The sequence below is a fragment of the Nomascus leucogenys genome, chromosome 6 (genome assembly GCF_006542625.1).
Source record: "Nomascus leucogenys isolate Asia chromosome 6, Asia_NLE_v1, whole genome shotgun sequence".
NCBI classification, from domain to species: domain Eukaryota; kingdom Metazoa; phylum Chordata; class Mammalia; order Primates; family Hylobatidae; genus Nomascus; species Nomascus leucogenys.
Window position 1 is genome coordinate 86,808,821 of NC_044386.1, and position 26,300 is coordinate 86,835,120.

The 26,300-nt window shown below is 40.1% G+C and overlaps 1 protein-coding gene and 1 long non-coding RNA gene across 2 annotated transcripts; one reads left to right on the plus strand and one right to left on the minus strand.

Annotated features, from left to right (window-relative positions):
• Positions 1 to 12,896: 12,896 nt before the first annotated feature.
• Positions 12,897 to 22,909, minus strand: LOC105739941. Its single transcript, XR_004030548.1, has 3 exons — positions 19,539 to 22,909; positions 16,989 to 17,091; positions 12,897 to 13,237 (listed from the first exon to the last, which is right to left on the minus strand). It is a non-coding gene; the product is annotated as an uncharacterized LOC105739941 (long non-coding RNA).
• On the plus strand, positions 19,119 to 24,658 carry C6H15orf61 (chromosome 6 C15orf61 homolog). The gene is made up of 2 exons (XM_003267139.4): positions 19,119 to 19,639; positions 24,431 to 24,658. The coding sequence occupies exons 1-2, from the start codon at positions 19,294 to 19,296 to the stop codon at positions 24,556 to 24,558; spliced, it is 474 nt and encodes a 157-aa protein (XP_003267187.1). The 5' UTR covers positions 19,119 to 19,293; the 3' UTR covers positions 24,559 to 24,658.
• The last annotated feature ends 1,642 nt before the right edge of the window (positions 24,659 to 26,300 follow it).

Below are 26,300 nucleotides of genomic sequence, written 5' to 3' on the forward strand. Positions count from 1 at the left end.
GCTGGCAATAGCAAAACGAGTTCGCCATCCTACACCATTGTTTTACTCACTTGATTGGTTTCTCAAACAATGCCACTTTCCTCCTTTGCAGCTATCATTTGCATATACCACAGAATTCAGACCTGTGAAAGTGATTGGGAGCAGGGTTCTCTACCTAAACATCTACAGCTTCAAAATTAAAGGAGAAAAATTGGTATAATAAAACAATCACTTCAAGTAATTAAGTGGAAGAAGCCAGAGGACCAGATTAAATTAGTGACATGTTTTAATTACAGAACATTTGAAAAGAAGCAATAGTCCATTATCTTTTAACACATATATGTTACATAGATACTGTGCTCTTGGTAAACTAAGGCACGTTTGAAAAAAGAATCATTTATATGTGTACAGTATCTAAAGTATCCTAAATATAATTTAGTCACGATGAATTAATTACTGAGCTTTTGCTCTTCTAAATAGGAAACCGAAATATTTGGTGGTAAGAGGATTTTGGGGAAATGATATACCATTTTCCAGGAAGTTTTTGAGAGAAGCACACATTAAACAATAGAGGTGGCTTTGTATGAGAAATGACCCATTATAAAAACGTTGAATGTTTGCAGTGGTTGGAGAGCATTATTGGATATAAGTATCTCCTTTAATATATTACCTATTTTATATTGACTTTAAAGAAACCAATGAGATTATAATATTAAATGTGCTACTGCCCACCTGTGCTGCCTACCTACTTAGTGACCTTTCCGTAAGCTACTTACAGTTACCTATAGAACAAACTGGGGGCTGGGGATGTACTGTGCTGGAAGCTTCATATACATTATTTTATTGCATCTTTCCAAAAACTCCATGCATGTAGGTACGACGACTGTTCTCATTTTACATATAAGGAAATTGAGACAGTGAGAGTGTCTCACCCTACGTCTCAGGCTAAATGAAAAGAAATTTGGGATTTGCTGTCTTTTACCACAAATTCCAGCATGTTGTACAAAGTAGAGGGTTTAGTTTCACTTGTCCCAGATCATCCAAGGGATTTGCACATTTTTAGAATAACAAATTCTAGTGTGTTGCTTAAAACATAGAAAAAAACAGGTTAACTTACGCATACTTCCTGCTAATGAAATGAGCTTGTACAACTGACAGCATGGTAAGGCATTGCAATTATGTGATCAAAGTCAGAAGAAAAAAATAGTGTCAGTGGAATTCTCCTGTGGTTATGGATCTGTAAGACTGGTGGAGAATGACGTTGGAAAGGCGTAGAATTTGGAAGCTGGGAAGTCATGCCCTGAAGTTTCGAGAGATGGGTATAAGGTTAAGAAATCACAGAAGCATTGGGAAAGGCTTCCAACAAAATGTAGAATAGCCTGGAAGGAGTTTGGGGAGAATTATTTCAGCTATGTCATCCTAAGAATTGTAAGCGTCCTATTTTTTAAGTATAAAAATACGTATTTTATCACAAGTAATATGTTAGTAACCATCTGATAGCTTTAACAATTAATAATCATTTGTATTCATTTGGCACCTTTCTTCCAAAGAGCTCAAAGCACTTTACATTTGTTATCTCATTAATTCCCAACACTGTCCCTGTGGGGAAGGTAATAAGTATTTTAACATTTAAATGTTTATCTTTCAGAATTTCTCAAGCATACATTAATTATATTTCCAAAAATGTAAATGTTCATTAGTTTTATTTTACTGTTCCTCTGGCTTTAATGTGCATAACAAATTTGTGCAACTCTTTAAATGTACTAATCATGGTAAATCCCATCTGGAAAACCGTAAATGAAGTTGCCAAGATAATGTGAGGGTGGCAGCTGGGGGAGGGAGGAAGCATTGGACTTCACTTTTCTTGCTGGAAGAAGTTTGGATCAACCCATCTCAATGGGCTGTTCTGTATCTTCTCCACATATAATTCCTTCCAAGAGGTGTGCCACAGGAAGCTCAGGACTGCATCTAAGAGCTTGGAGCCGAGAGAGCTACTATTTATACCATTGTTTTATTAATGACTTCATCAATGGGGAACAGAAACTTGAGGCATGCTGTTACGAATTACATCCCAAAGAGTCACAGAATAATAAGGGCCAGCCCTCCCTGTCTCGGGCCTGGTCATACTTTCCTCAATTTTCTAAGTAGAAAAATGGCAGAGCATAGTACCTGCTCCTCAGGGAAGCAGTCGAGATGAATTGGCCAATGTTGGCAGGGTGTTTCAAAGATGAAGTGTTCTATATAAATGTTTATTATTATTACATGGCTACTTCAAATGGAAGTTCTAACTTTGAAATGTGATTATACACTTTCCAAAAAAAAACCCTTCATAACCACATATATAGGTTTATTTTTCACTCTAACAGTCTAACTCATGGTTGTGAAACTTTATTGCAGTTGATGGAGGGCCTTGGCTTTTATTAGTTTTAAACTGCTGGTTTCTGGGGTATTTATGTAAATGAGGGAAAGACACCAAAACAGTAAATAATAAGCACGTCCCTGCTGTTTAAAAATCTGTTGGTGAAAACAACTTTTGTTATAGGAAGACCCTAAACATAGCACAGAAAAATATAGCTTTGCCATTAACATTTTGTTTCACTTTTACAATTGTCACCATATACATGTGCATCACCACACACGCACACACATACACACACACACACACACAGGCAGAAAGGAGAGAGAGAAGTCAGCAAAATGCTACATTTTAAGATTTTTTTATTTAACAAACTGTTATAAAGTATACCAGATGGCTAATTATAGCTCCCAGAAACAAAAGGCCACACCCAGTTTACTGCAATCGCCTCATAAGGAATGTTAGGATGAAATCATGGTCCCATAAACTCCACAGCAAAACAGCAGACCTTCCACTGGTTGCGAAATAAACTCCAAATTAAAATTAAAATTTTGATTCATTTAAAGATTCATGCCACTTTGTTTCCCAGGAGAGGACACAAAATACTTTGCGACCACTGAAAAACTCAAAATGATTTAGGAACATGCTCTTTGTTTCCAGATTCCCTTTCCACGATTTTCATTTTCTTGGGCTTTATTTTTCCAAGTTGAATATAAACACATTGCTGAGCCAAAAAATTAGATCATTTGCAACAATAGTGAAGAATCTAAAGGTCTAAATGTTCAATAATAGGGTATTGTTTTAAAAATATGAAATATCTACATTAAAGACTTCTATACAGCCATTCAAAAATCATGTTTCTGCACCAACCATACAATCCAGCCATTCCACTCCTAGGTATTTGCCCAAGAGAAAAGAAAGCATATGTCCATACAAAGACTTGCACAGGAATGATCAAAGCAGCTTGGTTTACAATACCCCAAGGCTGGAAACAACCCAAATGTCCATCAGCAGATGAATGAATTAAAAAATACTGGGATATCCATAAAATGGAACACCACTGAGCAATGAAAAATAAACTATTAATAAATCAACAGCATAGAAGAATTTCTATGTTGAATGAAAAAATTCAGACAAAAAAACGTACATACCTATTTAACATTCTAGAACATAAAAACTATAGTAAGTAGTAACCAGGGGATGGGAGACGGGGTGGGAATAGGGTGAGGAGGAGGAGGAACAAGATTACAAAGAGGCAGAAGGAAAATGCTGGGTGATGGATATATTCACTATACTGACATACAAATGATTTATTGGGTATATATAGATGTCAAAACTTATTGTACACGTTAAATGTTGTCAAAGATAAATAAGGCTGGACACTAGTAAAAGTGGTAAGGACAGATTTTAATAGTAATACACTATTGCAATAGGGAAAAGGGTCCAGTGTAAACTGAATTCAACTTCTAGAGAGGTGACTGGGCATTGTAAGGGGAGAATGAGGGAATAGAAGAAGGGACAGTGGCTGCTCGGTAGAGTCAAGGAAGTGAGAAATAAAAACCAGGAAGCAGGGTTGGTTCATGTGAAACCCATCTGGTTTTGCTAACTGGTACAGAAGTTAGGCTCCTACCCTCCCACAGAGACTGGGAGACGGGGCCCTAATTTAGGATTGGCTATAAGAAAGTTTATTCTTTTTGCAGCCTGGAGTTTTCTCAGGCAGGTATTTTAAGAGGGGGCTAGGGTCATCCTAGGGTTGCAGCCTTGAGCTATTAGAAACTATGTTAATGTTTGTTCAAGTCTTCATAGGCCAAGGTTAAGGCCTGGTCAAGAAGAGGGCTGGGAGGAGCCTGGCTGGAGTTTAGTCAAGGAGAGAATCTTTGTCAATATGTGCAGTTTATGAATGTCAATAATACCTCAAAAAGCTGTTTTTTAAAAATCGTGTATTAGGAGAATATGTTATAAGTGAAATTATATTCATTAAAATAAAATGTTATTACTAAACATATTTTAAAATGTTTTCAATAGCATGAAAACTATTGTTTTTATTCTAAGCGTAATGCCCTTTGTCTAAATACTCTAGAATTCACATCCAGACCATGTCTTTGTTGCCATACCTATTCAACTCTGTGCCATACCACAGAGAATGCATAAAAGGGCAAATGCCTCCACTCACCTGCAAATATTTCGAAGGACAGAGTAGTGATTATGTGGCATCTGTAGGTATTCTAAATGGGTATGGAATATGTATGACATCTATTTTAGATTTAGATGTCTTAATGGGTTTTAGTTTCAGCTCTTTCCTTAACAAATAATTTCTCTTCTCCAGTTCTCAGGTTTCTGATACATAAAATAAGAAAGAGGAACTGATATTTAAGCTTCCTTCCAGCTCTGATGTTCTACAATTCTATGCCACCATCATCGATGTATATAAAAGAGATGAAATTGCTGTTGTTGTTGTTTTTTAATTTCTTATTTTTTTAAGATAGAGTCTCACTCTATCATCCAGGCTGGAGTGCAGTGGCGTGAGCTCAGCTCACTGCAACCTCTGCCTCCTGGGTTCATGAGATTCTCCTGCCTCAGCTTCCTGAGTAGCTGGGATTACAGGTGTCCACCACCACACCCAGCTAATATTTATATTTTTAGTAGAGACGGGGTTTCACCATGTTGGCCAGGCTGGTCTCAAACTCCCGACCTCAGGTAATCCACCCGCCTCGGCCTCCCAAAGTGCTGGGATCACAGGCAGGAGCCACCGTGCCCGGCCAAAATTTTATATATCATGCAAGGAGGTGGTTTCTTCTTCCAGCTTTCTTCCATTTATTGGAAACAATGGATGAAAATATTTTGAAAATACTTTGCCCCTTAAACACCCCCATCTACTATCCAAAAGGCCTATGATTTTAAATGGTTGCAAAATATTGCATCATTTTAGAATAGTTCATTGCAACATATTTTTCTTATGGAAAGGAGCCATATGAAGCCAAATGCAACACCTCCTTTAGACTGGGATCATGTCCTTCATTTTTTGGGTTTCAGTCTCGGCACTGAGCTCTCGGTTATTGTTAATCAACAAAACTGATGGAAACATCTTATTTTGAAAGCATTTTTATTTGAACTGATGTCATGTATACCTCCTGCACTAGAAGATCTTGATGGAAAAAGATGAAATAGAAATGAGAATAAGAGGCTGGGCACAGTGGCTCACGCCTGCAATCCCAGCACCTTGGGAGGCCAAGGCGGGTGGATCATGAAGTCAGGAGTTCGAGACCAGCCTGGCCAACATGGTGAAACCCCATCTCTACAAAAAATTCAAAAATTAGCTGGGCGTGGTGGCGGTCACCTGTAGCCCCAGCTACTCGGGAGGCTGTGGCAGGAGAATCGCTTGAACCCAGGAGGCAGAGGTTGCAGTGAGCTGAGACTATGCCACTGCACTCCAGTCTGGGTGACAGAGCAAGACTCCATCTCAAAAAAAAAAAAATTTTTAAAAAGAAATGAGAATAAGAAACTTTAATTGGGCATTTTTGTCCCTGTACAAACCAGAGCATCTCTGGGTAGCTGCAGTGCTGTCTCTGAGCTTTAATATTTGCCTGTACCCAAAAAAAGACGGAAGATGCATTTCGTAATATTCCATCTTGCAATATAATCACTGGTGAACTGCATACATGAGATATAATAAAACGGTGAAACTATTTCTACCTCACACCTTTAATCCCATCTTCTAAAGACATCCTAAAATGCCACCATGTTTCCTGGGCACCATCAACCAGCGGGCAGGCACAGCCTTTTTAGGAAGTATTCTGACATGCATGCAGCAAGGCCTGGACAAGGAGCTGAAAGCAAGATGATTCTATATCCCTCTACAAAGACCACACTTGTTATTATGACCAAAACTTATGTGTAAACACTTCTTTGAACTTCATCTCCAAGGCAGAAACCTGTCTGCTCCTTTTATTCTCACTACGGCTCATGGGATCTTGGCACTAACACATGAAAACAAAAACTTATAGATGACATAAGCTTTCAAATATACTCATAAACATTCTTCTTAAGATGACTTTGTCTTTCAGGATGCCTGTAGAGTTTTTGATTTTTCTAATTATGGAAACGTATCCTCATTCCAGAAAACAAATAGCATAACATAGCTTCTTCAAAAACACATAAAAAAAAAAACTTTGTAAAACAGGAAAGCATAAGAAAAAAAAATTAAATCAATTTTTATTCCACCACCTGGAGATAACCACTGTCAAGGTTTTGGAGTGTATCTGCTATGATTCCTGCCTAGGTCCTCTGCGTTTGCCATTCCCTCTCCCTGGGACACTCTTCCCTCCGCAGCTTGCCTGGCTCACTCACTTGCTGCATTTTGGTCTCTGCCCAACTCTCACCAGACCACGGGGGCCTCCCTGACCACCCTCATAAAGTAGTAATGCTACTACTCTCTATTCTCTTACTCTATTTTTCTTCAAAGCCAATTAACAATGTGTGGTATTTTGTAATATCACACAATAGATACGTTACTTCATTATCTGTCTCACTCAGTGGATTGTAAATTTAAAGATATATGTATGTTGGCCAGGTACAGTGGCTCACGCCTTTAATCCCAGCACTTTGGGAGGCCGAGGCAGGTGGATCACCTGAGGTCAGGAGTTCGAGACCAGCCTGGCCAACATGGTGAAACCCCATCTCTACTAAAAATACAAAATTAGCTGGGTGTGGTGGTGCATGCCTGTAATCCCAGTTACTAGGGAGGCTGAGGCAGGAGGATCACTTGAACCTGGGAGGCAGAGGTTGCAGTGAGCCAAGATCATGCCACTGCACTCCAGCCTGGGAGACAGTGAGACTCTGTCTCAAAAGAAAAAAAAAGTATGTATATAAACAAATGTACATATATAAACACACATATATACACGTACATATCTCCTAGAACATTCTCTCTTAGTAGTAACAGTTGCTTGCTTAATATATACTGCATTTATTCTTTTATCATTTTGAGTTTCTATTACACAGATTCTTTTTTCTTTGCATATATAAACTTAGAAATAGGATCATCCCAGACATAGTGTACAGACTGTGTTTTTTACTTAGCAGTAAATTATCAAGATACATTGGAAATTCTTACCCAGTGAGATTTTAATAATGGCATAAAGGATGTTAAAAATTCCCTATTGTCTCACGCTTGTAATCTCAGCACTTTGGGAGGCCGAGGTGGGCCGATCACGAGGTCAGGAGATCGAGACCACGGTGGAACCCCGTCTCTACTAAAAATACAAAAAAATTAGCCGGGCGTGGTGGCGGGCACCTGTAGTCCCAGCTACTCGGAGAGGCTGAGGCAGGAGAATGGCGTGAACTTGGGAGGAGGAGCTTGCAGTGAGCCGAGATTGCGCCACTGCACTCCAGCCTAGGCGACAGAGCGAGACTCCGTCTCAAAAAAAAAAAAAAAAAAAAATTCGCTATTGTTAGACTGGTACATGGGCATTTTGATACAGCCATCAAATACATACCATGTTAGCATCAACCCGTTAAGAAAGTTAATATTAATAACACATATTCATACGGTACTTTATAAAGAATTTTCATATCTTGTTTGATCCTACAATAAACTCAAGTAAACAGAGCAGAAACTCAGGTTAAATAATTTCCTTGAAATAATATAACTAGTGTTGGGGAGTCCAGACTCAAAGGTAGGTCTACCTGTCTCTTCACCATACCTCATTGTCCCTGGTTGAAGCCTTCATTTTATAGATAAGTGATCCATGCTTAGAGAAGGGGGAAGTGATGTGACCATAGTCACATGGCTTCTTCAAAAAAGAATAGAGATAAAAACCCAAGACTCCTAACTCCCTGTCCATAGCTCTTGCGACTACTCCGTCTCTCCACTGCATGCTGGCTCAATAAATTAGAATAAAATTCGTAACTTGCTGCACAGTTAAAATGGCGACCAATGCATGCTGTTATCCTTCTCTGAAGATTACTCAGTATATTTGCTTGGTGCTGCAAAGTGCCAACCTGATGACACTTGCAATCCTGAGCTTATTTGATGTGGTTGGGAAGCAAATGAGATTCCAGTGCCCCTGTTGCGCATAGGTGCTCAATGAGCATTTCCTGCATGGTAGGGAAGTGCCCTATATTTGCAGTATTTGATCCAGTTTAACAGCAAGATCCCGTGATAAAATTGGCCTTGTAAAAGTTTTCACCCTAGTTCACACAAAAACAAGATTCTGTGATTATGACTAGCAATTTTTCATGAGTTGATTTATCTGAAGAAAACCTAAAAGGTTTTGAACCATTAAGCATTTGATTTTGGGAAAAAAAAATTAGTGTACAGAAGAATAAACTGAGAAATGAAACAGACTTGTTTCTTGTAATAATTATGAGCAATATCTCAAACTTAGCATCCTTAGACCATTGAGCTATGTAGGATGAATGTGCTAATTAATCAATTACTACCCAACAATGTACCCTGTTTATTTACTGAAATGTACCAGAAACATGCACAGAACTGGTAATTATTAATCATCTTCAGTAACAAATGTGACTCAAGTTCACCTTCATATAATTAATAGAGCATGTAGTTAGCTTTAACATCTTGCTTTATTAGGAATAACAATGAGAAATAAAAAAAGAAGCTGAACCCCAAGTTGTGGTTCACGGAGATGCTGGCTTGGACTAATGTGCATATTATCCATAGCAGCAGCATTACTCATACCCACCCCAATTGCAGCCAGATGCTCTCTAAATTAAAACCTAACTTTTAAAAACTAAACATTTTTGTTTGAATAAAATTTTAGGCTTATAGAAAAGTTGTAAAAACAGTCCAAAGAATCTGCATATACACTTTCCTCAGGTTCCCCAAATCAAACCCGAGTTTTACAGCTTGATAATTTACTTACATTTGGGACCTTTGTTGGGGGTGTCCAAACTTATTAGCACATGGCTTTCCATTTTAAAGATAATCTAAAAGTACTTTTCAATATACATAGAAATAGTTGTTTTACATCAATTTTTAAAAGTAACCTAGTTTTGAAAGTCACTCTTTTGACAGCGCGCAGTGGCTCATGCCTGTAATCCCAGCACTTTGGGAGCCCCAGGCAGGTAGATCACCTCAGGTCAGGAGTTTGAGACCAGCCTGAACAACATGGTGAAACCCCATCTCTACTAAAAATACGTAAAAATACATACATTAGCTGAGTGCGGTGGCACATGCCTGTAATCATCTACTCCAGAGGCTGACACAGGAGAACTGCTTGAACCTGGGAGGTGGAGGTTACAGTGAGCCAAAATTGTGCCATTGCACTCCAGCCTGGACAAGAGTGAAACTCTATCTCAAAAAAAAAAAAAAAAAAAAAGTCATTCTTTTTGAGTCATCGTGCATGCCCCCAAATTTGCATTCAGCCAGACAGATTTCTGGTTAAGTGGGTTGTATTTTGGGTCTAGAATGCTATTTCCTGAGTCTTTGTGTTCAAAGCATGGGTTTTTGAGTCCAGCTCTTACAGGTTCAAATCCCAGCTCCACCACCTGCCTGCTTTGCGACTGTGAATAACCACATTACCCTCTCTGACCTCTGACATTTCATTTCCTCAGCCTGAAAATGAAGAAAATGAAACTTTGCTTTGAGTGTTGTTTAAATGAGACAGTAGGTGTAAAGCACCTAGAATAACATAAACACCCAGAAACTGGCAGGTATCATTACATGGAGATTAATACTCTCTGTAGCCACTTTTTGCTTAAGAAACTGAAATGTGCACACACAAAGTGGTATTTCACACAATGGAAGCTGCAAAGGCAGGTTAACGTTTTTGAAAGTTTTCTCCTGAAAGAAAAAATTAGAGAAAGTCTAGCGTTATTGTGCAGTAAATTAAAAACCTCCACCATCTGAAAATACCAGTGGAACTTCACTTCAAAAACCTAAACTGACAAATCATAAATCAGCTGGTGGACTACTGTATTTCCATTATCACATGATTCAAGGACTCTTTAAATGGAGGGCCCCCTTAGGGCATTTCAGTATTTGTTTATAGATCATTAACTACTTGACAGTGAGATGGGGTGTGGGAGGGGGCAGAGACACTTAAACCTAAAGGTTTAAGAGCCACTGTCATTGAAGACCAGCAATGAAGCCAAAACGTCTTTAGGATTAGATGTGAAAATATTGTTCATGTTACCAAAATGTCACATGCTTTTCATGAATGTATCTGTTGATAAAACAAGGCTCACTTTATGAAGATGGAATCATAACTACGACCCATGTGACAAGGTGAATTTATTTGGCTATGTTTTCAAATACTGCCACAATATTTTCCCCAATATATGAGGATTTGTGACACTGGAAACATGCCCATAAAATGGATTGTTACTATCAGCATATGTCATTATCAGGTTTTAAAAGTCACAAATATAGGCTGGGCAGGGTGGCCCATGCCCAAAATCTCAGCATCTTGGGAGGCAGGAGGATTGCTTGAGCCCAGGAGTTCAAGACTAGCATGGGCAACATATGGAGATTCCATCTCTACAAAAAATAAAAAACTTAGCTGGGTGTGGTGGCATGTGCCTGTAGTCCCAACTACTCAGGAGGCTGAGGAGGGAGGATCATCTGAGTCTAGGAGGTTGAGGCTGCAGTGAGCTGAGATTGCGCCACTGAACTCCAGCGTGACTGACAGAGCAAGACCCTAACTCAAAAAAGAAAAAGAAAAAAAAAGTCACGAATATGTCTCCTTGCCTCCAGATTCCAAAGTATCAGCATTCACAGCAGGAGATGGGAGTATAACCATAATCGTTTCATTGCCTGATGTGCACAGCAAGGTAATACGCCAAGACACTGGGGTGTAGCAGAGAAAGAATGAGATGGGGGGAAATCTCAAATTTGTCTCACCTAGGAGTTTGGGGCTGGGCTGGGTTTTTAAGGGTTTTAGGGCAGACCAAAGCGTGGAGAACATTGGGTCAAAGAGTGCAGGGCGAAGCCATGAGACAGAGAGATGAAGAAAGTGGATTTTTATGGTGATCCCGTTCCTCTGTGGAGGTCTTCAAATTGGTTGGTATAGCTGTTTCACTGGAATTTGAGATCTGAAAAACATCTTAAGCAATTCTTAAAGAAAAGCCTTATGATTCTAAAGTCAGAAATCCCATCTATGGGAACAGTGGGGATGCAAGTGGTCAGTACGTAGTGCTGTGTGACTTTCAGTCACAAGGAAGTAGGCCAAAGTGCAGCCTGATTAATGCTTAATTTTAACTCTATTTCTGTCCAGAACTCTTGCTAAACCTAAGAGGACAGCTTCAGGAGTAGAACTGTTTCCTAACGAAAAGCACACTGAAAGCCAGGAGGACAGGATTTTTAGTCTTGATTCTGATATATGACCTTGGATACGTTTCTTACCTATTCTGTAGTTTAATTTCTCCAACGATCAAAATTAAAAATTTAAAACCACTGACCCTACATATTGTAATTTCCTTTCTCTGACATCCTTCAAATGTACTAATTGTATTCACTTTACCTACTTTCCCCTATACCCCTCATTTATTCAACAAGTAGAGTGCCTTCCACATGCCAAGTACTGTTTTAGGTGCTGGGATCACAAAAATTAATAAAACAGACATAAATCCCTGGCCTTAGGAAGTCTACATTCCAGTGAAGACAGACACCGACAGTAGTTGAGATACAAGATGCCTTTGGATGAAGTCTGTACCCACTATGTTAACAGTAAAGTGCTTTACTAGAGTAATTCTTCTTGCCACTCTGTAACAGCAGCCTGAGCTGCCAGCCTACTCCTTGGGGGCTTTCAAAACATCAATCAGTTCCACAGAAGGACTCAAGAAGATCTAGATAAGAATACAGCAGCTCCTTCCTTTCCTAATGACTTCTGCCATAACTCAGTACTTACATGAGGATAATTTTGCATAAAGCCAACGTATATTGTCTTTGCCAGGGCAACACAAGGATACAGGCGCAGAGCAGTGAGTGGCATTTGCCACTGGTGGGAGGGGGGAGAATTAATGAACATTCATCCAGCTGCAGGGGTCTCTCAAGCCATCTCTTTTGGTGCTGAGCATGGCTTAGAGGGCACTGAGCCATTAAGCAGATTTGGGTTTCTAGAAAATCCATGTCTGTGGCTCCTGTGAGTATCTATTTTTAAGTTCTAAAGCATGCTGGAATATGAATGGGACAGCATCCTCTCCATGGTCCTTCTTTCCTGGAACCAAAGGTCCTTAGGCCTTAAAGTAGAAATTTAAAATAAAATCCTAAATGTAAACATTTCTATCTCTTTTTCAGAGTTCCTTTATCTTTTACCAACATGCTGACATAGGCACCCAGTAACTTTCCTATACTTCTATCTCTGGGAATAGCAGTGAGTTGAATACTACATCCTTGCTCTATTCTGTTTTAAATCACACTTAGAAATATATGAGTAAATCAGGATCACACAGTAAAATCAGAAAAGCAACATGAGAATAACTATTCTGTACACGTACAGGATCAGATCTGGGTCAAGTCCACAGTGACATGTTCTCTGCAGATACTTAATGAACGCTAACAACAGGATGTGTTAATATACAGTACTACCTGTAGAACTCATTTTCTGTTTCAAACTTTTTATTGAAGTGTAATATACACATAGAAAAGTATACATATCAGCTGGGCGCCGCAACTCACACCTGTAATCCCAACACATTGGGAGGCCAAGGTGGGAGGATCGCTTGAGCCCAGAAGTTCAAGATCAGCCTGCAAAACAAAGTGAGACCATGTCTCTACAAAAAATACAAAATACAAAAGATTAGCTGGGCATAGTAGTACGGGTCTGTAGTCCCAGCTACTTGGGAGGCTGAGCTAGGAGGATCTCTTGAGCCTGGGAGGTAGAGGCTGCAGTGAGTCATGATCATGCCATGGCACTCCAGCCTGGGTGACACAGCAAAATCCTGCCTCAACAGAGAAAAAGAGAAAAGAAGAGAAAAGAAAAGAAAAAGAAAGGAGGAAAGAAAGAGAAAGATACACATATCAAATGTGTACAGTTAAAATAATTGTCACAAAGTGAATACACTCATTCAACCAGGATCCAGATCAAGAAAGGATCAAGTCCTCATGTTCCTTCTAATCACAGGCTTCCCCCTAGCCCCACTCCGCTAAGGGTAACTAATCACTGTCTTGCCTTCTAACACTAACAGTATAGATGAGTTTTTGCCTGCTTTTACACCATATATAAATGAAACATAGTGAGACCCCCATCTCTACAAAAAATAAATAAATAAATAAAAATAGCTGAGCATGGTGGTGTGTGCCTGTAGTCCCAGCTACTCAGGAGTGTGAGGTAGGAGAATCGCTTGTGCTTAGAAGTTCCAGGCTGCAGTGAGCTATGATGGTGCCACTGCACACCAGGGTGAACAGAATGAGACTCTGTCTCAAAACCATAAATAAATAAATACATAAATACATAAATAAATAAACAAATAAATAAATAGGAAGAGACAGCAGAGCTCTCTCTCCACCACGCAAGGACACAGTGAGAAAGCAGCCACGTACAAGCCAGGAAGAGAACCCTCATTAGGAACCCAATTGGCCAGCATCTTGATCTTGGACTTCCTAGCCTCCAGAACTGCGAGAAATAAATTTCTGTTAAGCTACCCAATCTGTGGTATTTTGTTATGGCAGCCCAAGCAGACAAATGCCAATACAGACCTAGATGTGTTATGCCTGGGTCATAAGACACGCCTATATTCAGCTATTATATATATAGTACTATACTGTCAAAAATTTTTCCTAAATGGGGGCCAGCAATGTATAAGAGTTCCAATTACTCCAAACCCTAACCAACACTTAGTATTTTCTGTCTCTTCTACTTTAGCCAATCTAGTAGGTGTGTAATGGTATTGCATTGAGGTTTTTAATTTCTATTTCTCAGATAATTATTGAAATCAAGCACTTTTCACCCGTTTATTGAACCACTGGTTATTCTCCTTTATAAAATGTCCATTAAAATATTTGTTCATTTTTCTATTGAATCGTCTTTTTCTTAATGATTTGTATGAGTGTGTTCTAGATACCCAAATGCTTTCTCAGATACATGCATTGCAAATACTTCTTCCACTGTATCAATTACCTTTTTATTCTCTTAATATGCCTTTTGATGAATAGAAAATTTTAATTTTAATATATCCTAATTTATCAATTTTATAAAATTCTTTTTTTTTTTTTTTTTTTTGAGATGGAGTTTCACTCTTGCTGCCCAGGCTGGAGTGCAATGGTGCAATCTCGGCTCACCGCAACCTCTGCCTCCTGGGTTCAAGCGATTCTCCTGCCTAAGCCTCCCGAGTAGCTGGGATTACCGGCATGTGCCACCACACCTGGCTAATCTTGTATTTTTAGTAGAGATGGGGTTTTTCCATGTTTGTCAGGCTGGTCTCAAATTCCCAACCTCAGGTGATCCGTCTGCCTCGGCCTCCCAAAGTGCTGGGATTACAGGCAAGAGCCACCACGCCCGGCCTAAAATTCATTTTCAATATGTTCTAGGTACCTACAATGTTCTATATGCCTTTAAAACAAAAACAGGAGTGCAAAGTCCCTTCTAGGAGCAGCATGAAGTATTTGTGCCCATGCTAAATGCTGTGCACAGTATCGGTCTTTATAATCATTTTAAGGGGTTCCTTCTAAGAGATATGCCATTTCTCTATGCTATGTGGAAAAATGTATTTAATGCTTTCTTAATTATAGGATACAATTTTTTTAAAAACATCGACTTAGTCTTTTGAGTGCCAACCTTCACATACATCCCTAGGCCCCTTTGTTTCACAGCCATGAAGAATTGGAACCGAAAAGAAAATCAAGCATGTGATCTGAGTTGCGGGTTGGTTTTTGTTGTTTTGAGAAATTATCTTATTTCAATTATGGAAGTGGCACCATATAATCTTAAAGTCAGAAGAGATGCTATTTTCTCCATCTCTGTATCTTTAGGTAGGGGAATGTTTCATTCAAACACTCTTAAATATGGGGTGTGGCCCACCATTTTCGTCTGTCTTTGGGGGAACTTTCTACCTTAGAATAGAAAAGAAAGGGAGATAGTGAAAGAGCCTCAGGTTAAGAGAAACCCTCACTGCTGATGAGGTCTAGCCAAGAGAGCTGCTCCCAACAGAAGTCCTTCAATTTGCTAGCCCTTTCCCAAGCCTTCTTGACGCGAAAATGCAGTGAACATATGTAATATCTGGTTCTCTTTGTCAGTGGTTTTCATCTCATATGCCACAGAACCTAGGGTTTCTCAGACATACTTAGGGGTTCTGCACATGTTCAATTCAAATGTCGTGTTTTTTTAAAAAAGATTTTTATATTGCCAAAAGAGAGACAATGCCAAAATTTAACATATTGCAAATTGCCCACACATTAATTTGAGGTTAAGTCATTTCAGTGTAGATCTCATAATTAATCTCCTGCTGCCATTTTTGTAATTGAAGCACATGGCCGGATTTCAAGGTGCATAATTTAAAAACCACTCTTATTTGTATCTACTTCTCTGAAGAAATCGGAATTTTCTTGATAGTGTACAACCAAAACAGAAGATGCAGAAATCAACTGGATACTGAGTCTACTGTAACTGCAACTATGTTGAAGTTAAAATAAAGATAAAGAGATTAATCTCTAAATTTAACACCTTTTTGGAGAAAAAAATTGCAATTTGGTATATACACACAGACCAGGTGGTCTTCAACATGTCCGAAGAGCAAAGAGAAGGTTGGAGCTTTTATAAAACAGAAAAATGTTACATAGTGCTCTTTGAGAAAGTTCATTGGCACTAGTAAGGTTCTGAGGGGCTGGCAAGCTCCAATAGGTGAGGGACAGCAGTGGGGAGAATTAATCCTAGAGTTGCTGCAAGTTATCTCAGCAGTTACAGATAAAACTGGTCTCAGGTCACAACAGGCAGTTTCAGCAGGGGGACTTGCAGAGAATTACATTTCTTTTTTTTTTTTTTTTTTTTTTTTTTTTTTTTTGAGACAGTTTTGCTCTGTCGCCCAGGCTAGAGTGCAGTGGCGCGATCTTGGCTCACTGCAAGCTCTGCCTCCCAGGTTCACACCATTCTCCTGCCTCAGCCTCCCGAGTAGCTGGGACTACAGGTGCCCACCACCACGCCCGGTTAATTTTTTTTTGTATTTTTAGTAGAGATGGGGTTTCACCATGTTAGCCAGGATGGTCTCGATCTCCTGACCTCATGATCTGCCCACCTCGGCCTCCCAAAGTGCTGGGATTACAGGCATGAGCCACCGCGCCCGGCCGAGAATTACATTTCTAAAGTAATGTCACGTGTCCTGAGTGCTTTCTCCCCCTAGCTTTTCCACTGTTTTAGCTGGGGATAAGAACAACTCAATTCAAAGGATCCACTTTCACAACCAAACCCCAAGCTTCAACATTTTGCAAGCAACAAGATCAAGAGTCCAGTGGCAGTGGGGCCAGCAATGGCATGCTCGCCAGACTAGTTCCTGTTCGTCTTATCTATGTCTTCGCTGTTCGGACTCTCCTGGTTCTGGTTCTCTAGACTTCTTGTTTACTATTTGGGCTACCTAATTTTCTTCCGATGAATCCCCTTTCTGCTCAAAACAAAAGAAAATCCAAGACAACAACACACTGAGGTTTCATTGTTTTGTTTTTAATTTATCTATAAAGTTAATATAAAAAATTTGAACTTACAGTTGGACATGGTGGCTCCTGTAATCCCAACGACTCAAGAGGCTGAAGTGAGAGACTGGCTTGAGTTCCAGACCAGCTTAAGCAACATAGTGAGAACCCATGCCTAAAAAATAAATAAGTAAAATAAAAAGTTAAAAAAATGTTTGAACTTATGCTTAGTAATAAAGCATATGTTATTTTTGTTTGTTTGTTTTTGGTTTTTTTTTTTGAGATGGAGTCTCATTCTGTCACCCAGGCTGGAATGCAGTGGCACGATCTCAGCTCACTGCAACCTCCGCCTCCTGGGTTTAAGCAATTCTCCTGCCTCAGCCTCCCAAGTAGCTGGGAATACAGGCATGTGCCACCACGCCCAGCTAATTTTTGTATTTTTAGCAGAGTCAGGGTTTCGCCATGTTGGCCAGGCTGGTCTCGGACTCCTGACCTCAGATGATCCACTCGCCTCGGCCTCCCAAAGTGCTGGGATTACAGGCGTGAGCCACCGTGCCCGGCCTAAAGCATAAGTTTTAACCAACTTTATATGTTGGGGATCTTCAATAGATTTCATTTGAAAAAGGACTCCACTCTTTTTTAAAATTTAATTTGGTCAGGTGCAGAGGCTCATACCTGTAATCCCACCACTTTCAGAGGCCGAGGCGGGCGGATCACTTGAGCCCAAGTGTTCAAGACCAGCCTGGGCAACATGGCAAAATTCCACCTCTACAAAAAATACCAAAAAAAGCAGCCGAGTGTAGGTGGCACACACCTGCAGTCCCAGCTGCTTGGGAGGCTGAGAGTGGGAGGATCTCTTGAGCCCAGGAGGCGGAAGTTACAGTGAGCAGAGATCGAGCCACTGCACTCCAGCCTAGACAACAGTGACATCCTTTCTAAAAAAAAAAAAAAAGAAAGAAAGAAAAGAAAAAGAAATTCTATAAAGTTCAAGTTCTATAAGGTAAAGTTCAAGTTCAAATTCTGTAAGGTAAAGTTCAAGATTCGGCATATGTTGGTGGGTGCTCAATGTTCAATAAAAACTGGGGAATAGGCCTGGTGCAGTGGCTCACGCCTGTAATCCCAGCACTTTGGGAGGCCGAGGCGGGTGGATCACGAGGTCAGGAGTTTGAGACCAGCCTGGCCAACATGGTGAAACCCCGTCTCTATTAAAAATACAAAAATTAGCCAGGCGTGGTGGTGCACGCCTGTAATCCCAGCTACTCGGGAGGCTGAGGCAGGAAAATCACTTGAACCTGGAAGGCAGAGGTTGCAGTGAGCCGAGATTGCACCACTGCACTGCAGCCTGGGCAACAGAGTGAGACTCCGTCTCAAAAAAACAAAACAAAACAAAACAAAAAACTGGGGAATATAAAATTTCGCCATACTATCCTACATCCCCCTTGAGTTTTTAGCAACGATAGTAATTGTTATATGATGCTTAACCCGTAATTACTGTACCTCATTTACATAAGGTGGTTTCAGACACATCATCTTGTTTATGTATGGCCTCTCCAAACAAAATGAGTTTAGGATAAAAGAGGAAATGCTTTTTCAAAAGCAGGTGTGTCTGTAAGTTACTGCCTCAGGAGGCTGCAAAGTTTGAGCAAAGGTTTTCTGAAAGTAATGGATTGGTAATGGGTGACTGAGGACCACAAAGGTCGATAAGAGGCTCCTGGTCCGTCTACCAGGTTCTTAGAGGGAGGTGCCTTTGTGTGTTCAGACGCTGCACCGAGACACGTGAGGTTTTTAAATAAACTTTTGATTTTGAAATCTCTGGGACTAATTTTAAACAGTGAACCCGACAGCAAGGACCTACACACAAAAGTGCTCCCGGCCTTACCAAACAACGCAGACCCGGGGTCTCCGCTGTCTACTCACTTCCCTTAGGACGCCTCGTCCTGTTTCAACAACGACACCCAAGGGTTTCCCTGGAGCCCAGGGCGTGGGAGGGAGACCTGGGTTTGAGTTCTGCCCCTTGCGGAGGTGGTTAGTTATTTAATTGTCTTCCACCTGAATTTTCCTCAGACCCAAAATGACGAGACCTCCCCGAATCCCTCCCCTGCCCCAGAGTTACTCATGACGGCGTGAGGTCATACCGGGCCACTCAAAACCAGCTCCTTGACGCAGGTGACCCTCCGCCTCGCGCAGGTCACGCCTCCCGTCCCGCGGACTCCACCCCCAGCGGGAGGCTGCGGGGCCGCTGTGCGCACGCGCCACCGCACCCCGGGGGCTCTCGGGCACCCGCGCGGCGCCTGTTGGCCTTCCCGCCGCTCGCCCGGGGGCGCGCTTGCGCGCCGGCGGCTGCGGACACCCGCCTGCGTCCCCGGCGCGGCAGGCCATGGAGGCCCTGCGGAGGGCCCATGAGGTCGCGCTCCGCCTGCTGCTGTGCAGGCCGTGGTCCTCGCGCGCCGCCGCCCTCCCCAAGCCCAGCGCCTCGGAGGTGCTGACGCAGCACCTGCTGCAGCGGCGCCTGCCGCACTGGACCTCCTTCTGCGTGCCCTACAGCGCCGTCCGCAACGACCAGTTCGGCCTCTCGCACTTCAACTGGCCGGTGCAGGGCGCCAACTACCACGTCCTGCGTACCGGCTGCTTCCCCTTCATCAAGTACCACTGCTCCAAGGCTCCCTGGCAGGACCTGGCCCGGCAGAACCGCTTCTTCACGGCGCTCAAGGTCGTCAACCTCGGTGAGTGGCGACTGCCGCGCCCACGCGGTGAAGCCCGCCCAGCCGGGACGGCCGGCCCCGCAGCCACCGAGCACGTGACGAACGCTTGCAGGCCGGTAGAGTCCCGCGGGGGTCAGCTCTGCCTCCCGGCGCCGGCTTCGCCTCGGGTCCTTTGTACTCCTCGCCCAAGGATCCCCAGCTTGCCGAGCTCCTGGCTCCCGAAGCCGCTCCCCTGCTGCGGGCGCGTCCTCGGGCCTAGGGAGGGGCGGGCCGCCCTCCTGTCCTGCCCGTGTTAACCAGGGACGACCCCTGCCTGGGCACTAAGCCAGGGGGCGTCAGGAAACGCCCCCTGGAAAGTGGTCTGAGGTTGACACCCGTCCTACTGCATGGCAGGACTCATTCCCGTGAACATCATTTTGCAGCTGCGTTTATGTTGCAATAACTGGAACTACTCTTTTAAGTTTCTTTTATTTTCTTTATATGAATTCCCGGCAAGTTCGTTTTACTAAAAGCACCAAAGGTTTTCACCAGACATAACAGCTTCTTGAGGTGCTAGGCATAAAAGATTTTTAAAGATCTTTAATATTTGTGTGTTTTCATGGAGATGCCCTGAGGGTGTCTACTGTCACTAGGTGTTTATTTTCTTTTGGTTTAATGACAGAAGAGGTACGAACATGGACATGGGTGTATCTTTTATAGGTCAGGGGAAAAACAGAAGGCCTCAAGATGTTTTGAACTTACTAATAGCTGGTATAAAATCAATCTAGATTTCAGTGATTCAAAATCTAGCCATGGAGCTGAATGAACCATGTTACCCAACCAGGTTTTTAAAGCCAGGATTAAAACTAAACCCTGTGCAGCCGTACTACTAATACTATTACATAATCTGATCGTCCTTTAAGGTTAAAAATAGTCTGTATTTGTGCTTATAATAACACATATGTCAGTCGTGGGCTTTTTGAGCCGTTATTCCACTGGACTGTCCTGTAAGGAGAAAATTATTTAGCAACGTGTTGTCCTTTAAAAATGCCTCTTGTTATTTGGCTGATGGACTGTACAGCGCATGCCCACTACTTTGGAGGTTGGTTGAAGTTGAAGGGTGAGGTGACTTAGGAAATTCAATTCGAAATTATTTGGAAAGACTGGAGTGTTAACTAGATTCGAGAAGTATAAGTTTATTTTAGCATTTTTCATAAGCAAGAAATCATTCTTCCCTAAAGAATAATAGGTTAGGAAAAGCATAACGGGAGAGTTATAGGTAAACCATGAGCCAAATGCCTTTTTTTCCCTTTAAAGTCACATTTTTAGTGTTAACATTTTGGTTGAGAGCACTTTAATGATTAGGGGCCTCTCTTTTAGATATAGATATTAAGACATCCAAAAAAAGTGGATACTCAGAATATTCCACACATAGAAAGTTAAAACCGTTTAAAGTTGAAAGACAATAGTTGTAGTGCTTTTTGTTTTATTTTTTAATGTGGGAGAGTGATTTAATGGTCTGTATGGTCTTTTGGACATTCTAAAAATCCTGCTAAAATGGGAGTAAGAGTTCTAAGCAAAAAGGACAACTTTTTGCTCATGCATGCTTTAATACAAATGGGATATACTGATAAAGGGGATTAAAAAATATTTTAAAGTGGTGAACACATCTGGTAACGTTTATTTTTAATTTTTGTCTGAAGGTAGAGGGGATGTGAATTAGATAATAGGTCCTTTCCTATTCTGTGATGTACAATCGTCTCTCTGGATGATCGAGTACATAGCCTGTTAATATTATACTTAGGATTTTGTTCCTCTTCTTCCCTTCCATATTAGTAATTACTAGAGTAATTCATTTTTCCATTTTGTAAATAATAAAGATTTCTGTTTACCCATTTGCTCCTTTTCTCCTCTGTCTTCCCTTCAATGGAAGCTGACATTTTACTGATGGTTTACCAGTCTAGGTATCCTGCTGAGAAGTAGATTGAGATTTAAGAAAAGCAACTTACCATTGGAATGAATGGGATTTACTGAGGAATTACTAATTCTTTAAAGTGCTTAATTTGACAGTGGTTTACCTACTGTTCAGCTGACTCAAAGTGAATTATTGTGCAAAGAACTGATTTTCAGGTTCATTTGATGTTATATGTTTCAGATATAAATTGAATTTTTCAGAAAAAATTGAATTTTTCATAGAATCTTACAGACTTTAAAGCATATGTGCTACAAAGATTTTGTAATATATAAGTTATATAGGTGGCAAACCTTCCCATTTTGAGTATTAGTCTGACTGCATTAAATAAACAGACAGCAAGGGGTAAAAAATACAGAATTTCTGACTCAGATCATAACTCCATCTCCTGTCAAACAGCATTACTGCTAATGTATGCTGGTTATTTTTTAATAAGACATAATATAGTTATTAAGCTAGTAATCTTTGATCAGCCCTTGATTTTAGCTGAAAAGATATTGACCGTTTATTTCTGTCTTTGTGATTTTTCAAAAGTATGAATTTTTTAAATCAATATGTTAACTGAAAACTATGATAAATACTATAAAACAAAATTGTGTCACCAGGTATTCCTTAAATTTATATACTTAGCCTTGGTTTAAGAGGCCTATTTTATATATTTTAGTCTCAGTATGCTAAGAAAATTAGTAATTGCTTCTAGAGCCTATTTTTTTTCTTCCTCACTCCATTGATTTTCAGCTTTGAAGTTGTGATACTGCATTTTAAATTTACTTTTTATTTCAACTACTCCCTCTACTTCTCTCTCATTTCTGCCTAGCTTGTTCATATTCTTCTTTTTCCACCTCCCACCCCTGAGCCATTTGCCTTTTATTTTTTTTGTGGTTAAATGATTTATAAGCAGCTTTATTATTCTAGTTTTTGTGGATTTTTTGATGACATTCCCTTGAGGTATTTAGAGATTCTTTTGGACATTATCAGGGCAAAGAAGGTGATACACTATAAAAGGTTTCATAGGCGTTCCTGGGAACCCTGTGATGGTGACAAACTGTGACCCAGTATATTCCTAAAAATAGAGAGATGCCAGCCTGAATGGGCATTTTTTTCCCCTTCTCCTCATTACCAGCTAGTGATGTGATGCTTCTCCTGATTAATCTCTGGCATCACAGTGGCTGGAATGCAGCTTCAGGGAGTAAGCACAAAGTAGTTCAGCAAACACACTCAAAAAGAGCTTAACACAGCAAATATATTCTTGCAGAAAAATAAGACAAAAATTTAGCAATATGATTAGCCCAGAGCATGTGTTGCTTTTTTTTTTTTTTTTTTGAGATGGAGTCTCTCTTTGTTGCCAGGCTGGAGTGCAGTGGTGTGATCTCGGCTCACTGCAACCTCTGCCTCCTGGGTTCAAGCAATTCTCCTGCCTCAGCCTCCTGAGTAGCTGGGATTACAGGCATGCGCCACCATGCCCAGCTAATTTTGTATTTTTTGTAGAGACGGGGTTTATCCATGTTGGTCAGGCTGGTCTCGAACTCCCGAACTCAGGTGATCCGCCTGCTTCGGCCTCCCAAAGTGCTAGGATTACAGGCGTGAGCCACAGTGCCCAGCCACTTTATTACTAGAAAGAAAGTGATTTTCCAAATGTACAGCTATCCTTTTAAAGTGTCACTTTCTGCCCATTTCCCACATAAGAGCATAAAATTAATGCTTGTCCAGAGCATACAGTATTTGTTATTGATTCATGTGCCTATGGTTTGATTACATATGTTTTTAATATGTTAGTAGTCATTGATTTTAAATAAGTACCTTTAAAAAGATAGGAATTGTGAAAGTTTGTTTTGTGTCCAACAGTCTTATATGCATGTGAGTGCTTAATATAGATCTCTGGATAGTGTGTTTAGTTTCATGTATCACAAATAGCAACTGATCTCAAATAAAGTAGCAAAATCTTATCAATTCCAAAGAAGAAACACATGTTGGAGTCTACTATATATCTATTTCAAATTGGTTGAAACAAGGTTGTTTTCAGATCAATTGAAAAAATGCTAATAATAGTTTTTTTCTCATGCCTGTTGTACTGAAATCTTACTTGGAGTTAGGTTTTGCGTTAGATTTTAAAGACAGCTCTTTGACCCTGCTTCTTTTAAGTTGTACAAAAATTACTTCAGCCATTAGTGTTACTACTAACTTAAAGAACAGTAATGTTGGCCCGGCGCAGTGGCTCACACCTGTAATCCCAGCACTTTCAGAGGCCTAGGCCCAGGATCACAAGGTCAAGAGATCGAGACCATCCTGGCCAACATGGTGAAACCACATCTCTACTAAAAAAGTACAAAAATTATCTGAGCGTGGTGGTGCGTGCCTGTAGTCCCAGCTACTCAGGAGGCTGAGGCAGGAGAGGCGGAGGTGGCAGTGAGCCGAGATCGTACCACTGCACTCCAGCCTGGCAACAGAGTGAGACTCCATCTCACAAAAAACAAACAGTAGTGTTAACTTAGTAATTTTAGCTCAAGGCTAATAATCAGGAGCATCTACAACTAAACTAATGAGTATTCTTCTCCATTTTCTTATTTATGAAAAGAATATAGAATTCATGATTATTTGAGGGTAATGAATTTATGAAGTACTTGAATTAACATTTATACCCGCCTTGTCTATAGTATGAAAACCTCTGGACTCACATAATTGCCATCATGTTCCACGTTGATGAAATTGAGCTCTTAGATAATCATAGAGTCAATGTTGAGTAATATTTTTATATTTTATCACATTGTAATTTGTTAACATTGCTGAAGAGTGTTATATGTGATTAGTAACTTGCATGATTAATAAGCATTGATGTTTATACATATTCATTTGTTTTCTAGGTATTCCAACTTTATTATATGGACTTGGCTCCTGGTTATTTGCCAGAGTCACAGAGACTGTGCATACCAGTTATGGACCCATAACAGTTTATTTTCTCAATAAAGAAGATGAAGGTGCCATGTATTGAAAGTGTGCATCAAAGAACATAAATATCAGGGGATTTTCTCTGTGTATATGTGCAGTATTTATTTTTGATCCTTTAAAATAAAACTTTTGCAAATACTTTTTTCTTTCTATGGTATCTGCTTCTTTAAGATGAATCATTGCCCTCAAGAGGTGAAGCTTTTTGTACATTGTTATATATTACGTACTCTGTTTAGCTGATGGGAACTACAAACACATGAAGCTTCACACCATTTTTTCCCTAGAACTAGGTTAACCTACAGATAAAAAATGATTACAGTGTAATAGATTCTATAGTTAGGTATTAACAATTTGAATCAACTCTGAAGAGAAAATATAGATGCCCACAGAAAAGAAGAGGGGGGGAAATCTTTTATGTAACAATGGAAGAAGAAGTAGAAGACGTTAGGATGTATGATGGAAATATATTATTGGCAAATCCAAAATTGATGAGAATCTAATTGTAATCTCAAGTCTAAACCATTCAGCTGCCAGGATTATAAACAGAAATGTTTTAAAGGCCTTGTGCCATTTACCTGGAGGAGGGGTTGGAGTGTAATGTTGAAACTTCTTGTTGTTTAAAGAGTCCAAAACCATATCGTTTGTAAAATGTAATAATAACTGGTTAATATAAGCGTAGCAAGATGAATGAAATCCAGACTTATTAAAAGTTAAAATAGCTTTCCTGTAAAGCTGTAAGAACAATTAAGGTCTTCTAGAAAGATGCAGAAAAATAAATTTGGTAACTGTTTATAAAAGCAATTAACTGAAGTGGTTCATCTCCATAGACTTATTGGCAATAGGGAGTGGGCTGAAATTTTAAAGACCTAGTGGCACTTCTGCATTTGAATTTTATTAACTTAATTGCATTTTTGAAAGCCAAGTCGTTTAAAAAATGTATCCTTGGGGTAGTCACAAAATACTCAGATGAATGGTAAACTTCAGAAATTTGGAGTAATTTAGGGAGAACTAAGTAGAACTATTTAATTTCTAAACCAATGGGTGTTTAAGATTTATGATCTCTCCCATAATTACAAAGATACATTATGTATCATTTTATGTTAATGTGTTGCTGATACTCTGCAACACTTACACATTTTTGTAGCAAAACATTTTATAAAATTCAACATTTGGATGCTTATGTCAAGTCAGTAGAGAAAGTGAGTGGAAGTGACTGAGGTGAAGGCACCAGAATAATGAAGTAATACAAACTAGCTTCGTTAAAGGTAGTCATTTTAAATGATCTACAGAGAGTGAACTGTTCTTCAAATATATGTAGTGTTCACTTGTCTAAAAGCAATTCTAAGTAACACTTTAATCAAAGAAGTACTTATGCCAATATATTTATTGGCCAGAAGAATATACTTGACACTAGTTAAATGAATGGCTTACACAAAGGAGATAGTGTCACATTAAGCTTCATTAATAATAAAACAACTGACTATTAGCATTTTGCAGGGAAGGCTAGAACTGATTTCCTCTGTAATGGGCAAAGTTAAATAACTATAGCTCATAAGTTTTAAGTCAAATACTGCTCATTCATTGCTGCTGGTCTTGTCAATACTGGCTGTAAAGGTTTGGTCCCAACACAAGGCTGATAAAATGGTTTTTAATTACCAGACTATAAATACAGCTTTTCAGTAGAGTTGCACCTCTTTTCACACTGGCCTGTTTGATTTCTGATAATTTGTACTGCTGACTCTGCTTACCTGTTTTTCAATAGCTATAGTCAGTGTGACTTCTTAT